General features: G+C 39.0%; 1 protein-coding gene across 1 annotated transcript; it reads right to left on the bottom strand.

The window, feature by feature from the left end:
* Positions 1 to 387: 387 nt before the first annotated feature.
* Positions 388 to 3,369, bottom strand: GDF2 (growth differentiation factor 2). Its single transcript, XM_054382589.1, has 2 exons — positions 3,024 to 3,369; positions 388 to 1,328 (listed from the first exon to the last, which is right to left on the bottom strand). Exons 1-2 carry the CDS (start codon positions 3,367 to 3,369, stop codon positions 388 to 390), a joined length of 1,287 nt encoding a protein of 428 aa, XP_054238564.1.
* Between the last annotated feature and the right edge of the window lie 227 nt (positions 3,370 to 3,596).

The raw sequence follows: 3,596 nt of genomic DNA, 5'->3' as shown, positions 1-3,596 counted from the left end.
TGTATTAGATTTCAATGCCTATTAGACATACACAAGACATCCCAAATTCCCATTGAAAATCCTTTAGTTTGTGGCATAAACAGGATCAGTAAAGAGAAAAGTTGAAACAAAGTATTCAGATTGTATCACTGTTGTCAAATAATGCATAATTCATTCAGTCTCAATATTTTAATCCAGTATTCACTTTGTAATGATATCTAATGCAGGCTATTTACAATGATTTCCATTCTTTAAATGCCAGTTTCCCTTTAAAGCAGCAACAATAACCAGCCTCATACCCTGCTCCAAACCTTGTTTGCAAGTGTATTCACTTGCATCACTAATGTACAGATTTACACAGAACAGACTAGTGAGATATTCTTATTCTTAGAGATTTGGCCTCATATACTACCTGCAGCCACATTCTGCCACTTTCATTCCTTCATAGTTATATATCAAAGTAGGCACACCAGCATCATCCTTATAAAGAATGGAGATTGAATCCAATTTGGTTGGAACGCAACAGGCCTTGGAAGCTTTCTTTGGGTTTTGGAGGTGCACCAGAGTTTGGACAATAGCATGCTTTGTTGGGGTAACATTATCTGTCAGAGGGAAGAAGCAACCTCCTTTACACTCAAAAGCCTCATAATCTTTTGGTGCAATGATCCAGGAATCCCAGCCAATCTCTTCAAAGTTCACATGGAGGGAAGTTCTCCGGCAGTGATTTGCTCCGATGCTTCTCTTGGTTCTGGAGGAATGCTGGTGGGGCCCAATGATGGCCTTTTCCTCGACCTGTTCTTCCTCTTCAGATGAGGTGGTGTTTTTTCCTAATTTCTTTAGTGCACTTTCTTGCTCATGAACAATCATCTCCCGGAGCTCCACCTTAGTCTCTTTTGTCCCATTGCTGCGGTCATTGGAGAACACTATTAACAGGGGCAGATTTTTAGTGTCAGGGGTAGCACTGATATCCAGCTTTCCACAAGTGAAACCACCCAAAGCTTTACTCTCAATAACAACTTCTAGCTTGTTTTTAGTATTCAGTTTGTGTGCCCTGACCCATCTTTTCACAGCACTGGACACTTCAAATGTCTCCCAACCACACTTCTGGATGTTGTGGGAGACAAGGAAAGATTTGATACTTTCTGGGTTTTCCCTGTGGTCACCATCTAGAATATCATAAATGACCATGTTGCCTTCTAGCCTAGAGAAAGACCCAACTTCTCTGTGACAGGAGATAAAAACTTTCAGTTCAGCTCTGGTGATTTCCTCATATCGCGGAACAGAGATGTTGAAGAGCAAGATGTGTTTCTGAATTGGATTTTCTTCTGCTGCAGCTAAAGAAACAACATCTGCAATAGGAAATTAAAACACTTGGTTACAGTGTTTCTGACTGCCCAAACACCTTGCATTTAAAAGACTCAGGATGTATTTTGCAGGTAAAATAATAGCGTGACTACTCAGTGTTAAAAAAATAAATAATACTGGCTTCTGGGTGAGTTTCAAGGACAGGAAATGGAAAGAGGGAAATGGAGGTCCCTGGTGTTGGCAGAATTTTCACTAATATGCATGGTCAGGTGTGTGTGTGGCAGAGTGTAAAGAGTTTGCCTAGAACAAGCCATGGATCAGGATTAAGTATCCAGGAATAAAGCATCTGGGTAGTGTTCAGATTTAGCAGCTTCTTAAATAGAATTTTTTTTTTTTTTTACACAAAGAATTCCTGAAAAATCGGTGCATTTCATACTCTTATCATCCTGCAATGGGATGAATAGCTCTCCTAAAACAGAGTAGTATGTCAGACATTATAAGTGTCTCCTAGACCTAGCTGTGCTGAGACTTGTGTTGGTGTCTTCAGATAACTTTGACAGCAGCTTGGATTACTGGGAGTTTGGGGGGAATCCTGAATTGAAGCTTCAGGGTCTGTTTAAATTGGGACTTGATGATGAATAGTCTTTCATGCCCAAGTCCCAGTTCACTTCAGGATGGACTCATTGAGTTTGTGTGAATTTTGTTTGTTTATTTTGGTTTACCTGTAAAGCTTTTCCATGCAGTACCAGCAGCTCTACCTTGGAAGGGGGAGATACTTGCCTGGAAGATCAGATTTGTAGTGTTTAAAAGTCATTGATGACTGATGTGTATTTGATGGTGAATGTAAGATAATTAATCATGACTGAGTTTTGGGGCAATTTTAATAGGCTAATGATGACACTTCTTCACAGCGTTTGCCCATTAAAGCACTCACAGAAGAGAGTGAGATATAGAAATTATAATCTATTTTACACTGTTAAAGTTTCTTTCCATTTCAGGACTAAGGGCACTGATTTGGGAATTTGGAGTTCTCCTTAGTGCTGTTACCTGTGTACATTTATTTTCTCATATAAATAGAAGCTTCAATTCTCCCCGTCTCATTTTTTCACAGGGGTTGCATTTACTTCTTTTTTTTTTACTGCCTCTTTTGATGGAGCTCTTAAAAGTCTGTGCACTGCTATGCAGACAGGGATCTTGAACATTTTAAGTTGAAACAGGCTCGACTACTCATTTCCACATAAATCCTTGCATCTAACCCAGAATTTTTGGGGAGCACTGCTGTTCCTTTCTGGAACCCAGAGACACATTTCACAGTCAGCTGCTGTGGTTTTTAAGTGTGCAGAGTCCACCTGAAAGAGGAGTGTTCTAGCATGGATGTCTCAGTCAGATTATCAAAAGTTTTCATTCTAATATTAAAACTTAGTTCCAAATCTCTAGCTTTAAAACATGATTCATGTAAACTATGGTATTCAATGCACTGTCTCAGTTGATGTGTTTGAGAAGAGAATATCGTACAGTGAAAATATCAAAGGTAATTGTGGTGGTGTGTTTTTTTTTTTTTTTTTAAGATTGAAAGAAACTACAGAGCAAGACAACAATCTGAATTTTTAATCTGTTTCTTTTCTAAGGAATCTGTGGAAGTTAGGCAAAACTTCCCTCTGAATCTCAAAAGATTCAGAGTACTTACCGTAAATATAACTCTTCAAAATTCTAGTCTATGTATTTAGAACTTCTCCTACCTTCAGTACTGAAGCTCCTTACAATATTGGATGCAGGGATGGAGGACTTGTCTGCAGCATATCTGTTGTATAAATCAATCATGAACTGAGGTGGTTCTTCTTTGGTCTTCACTTGTGAGGGAACTCTTGACAAATTCAAACTCCTTAGTAAATCTGTCTTCATGTTCTCCAGGAAAGATTTAAAGTCAAAATGGGTCTCCTCTTGTACTTCCCCAGAATCATGAAAGTGTGCCTCAGACTTTCCCATGGCTGGTAAGTTGTCCCAGTCTTCCAAAGGCTTGCCTCTTGTCAAACAGGCTATGATGTTGAAAACAGAGAGTACAGATAATACTCCAAAATAATGCATTTCTTCTATATTTACTTTATGGCTGAGAAACAAGAGGGTATTTTAGATGATTAAATTTCCTGCTTTATTACAGAGGAAAGGAGATGGAAGGCAAACAACTGGAATGCTCTTTGCAAATCACTTTCTTGTGTTCTTTTTGCAGTCTGCTTCAAACCCCAGCCTCTTGTCAGTTGTCAAGCAGATTGGTTGTACACTTGCCCTTATCAGAGTCATTGATGCCATGCTTC

The sequence above is a fragment of the Indicator indicator genome, chromosome 7, assembly GCF_027791375.1.
Source record: "Indicator indicator isolate 239-I01 chromosome 7, UM_Iind_1.1, whole genome shotgun sequence".
NCBI lineage: Eukaryota > Metazoa > Chordata > Aves > Piciformes > Indicatoridae > Indicator > Indicator indicator.
Note: the sequence above shows the minus strand (reverse complement) of the source record. Positions and strands in the feature narration are given on the sequence as shown.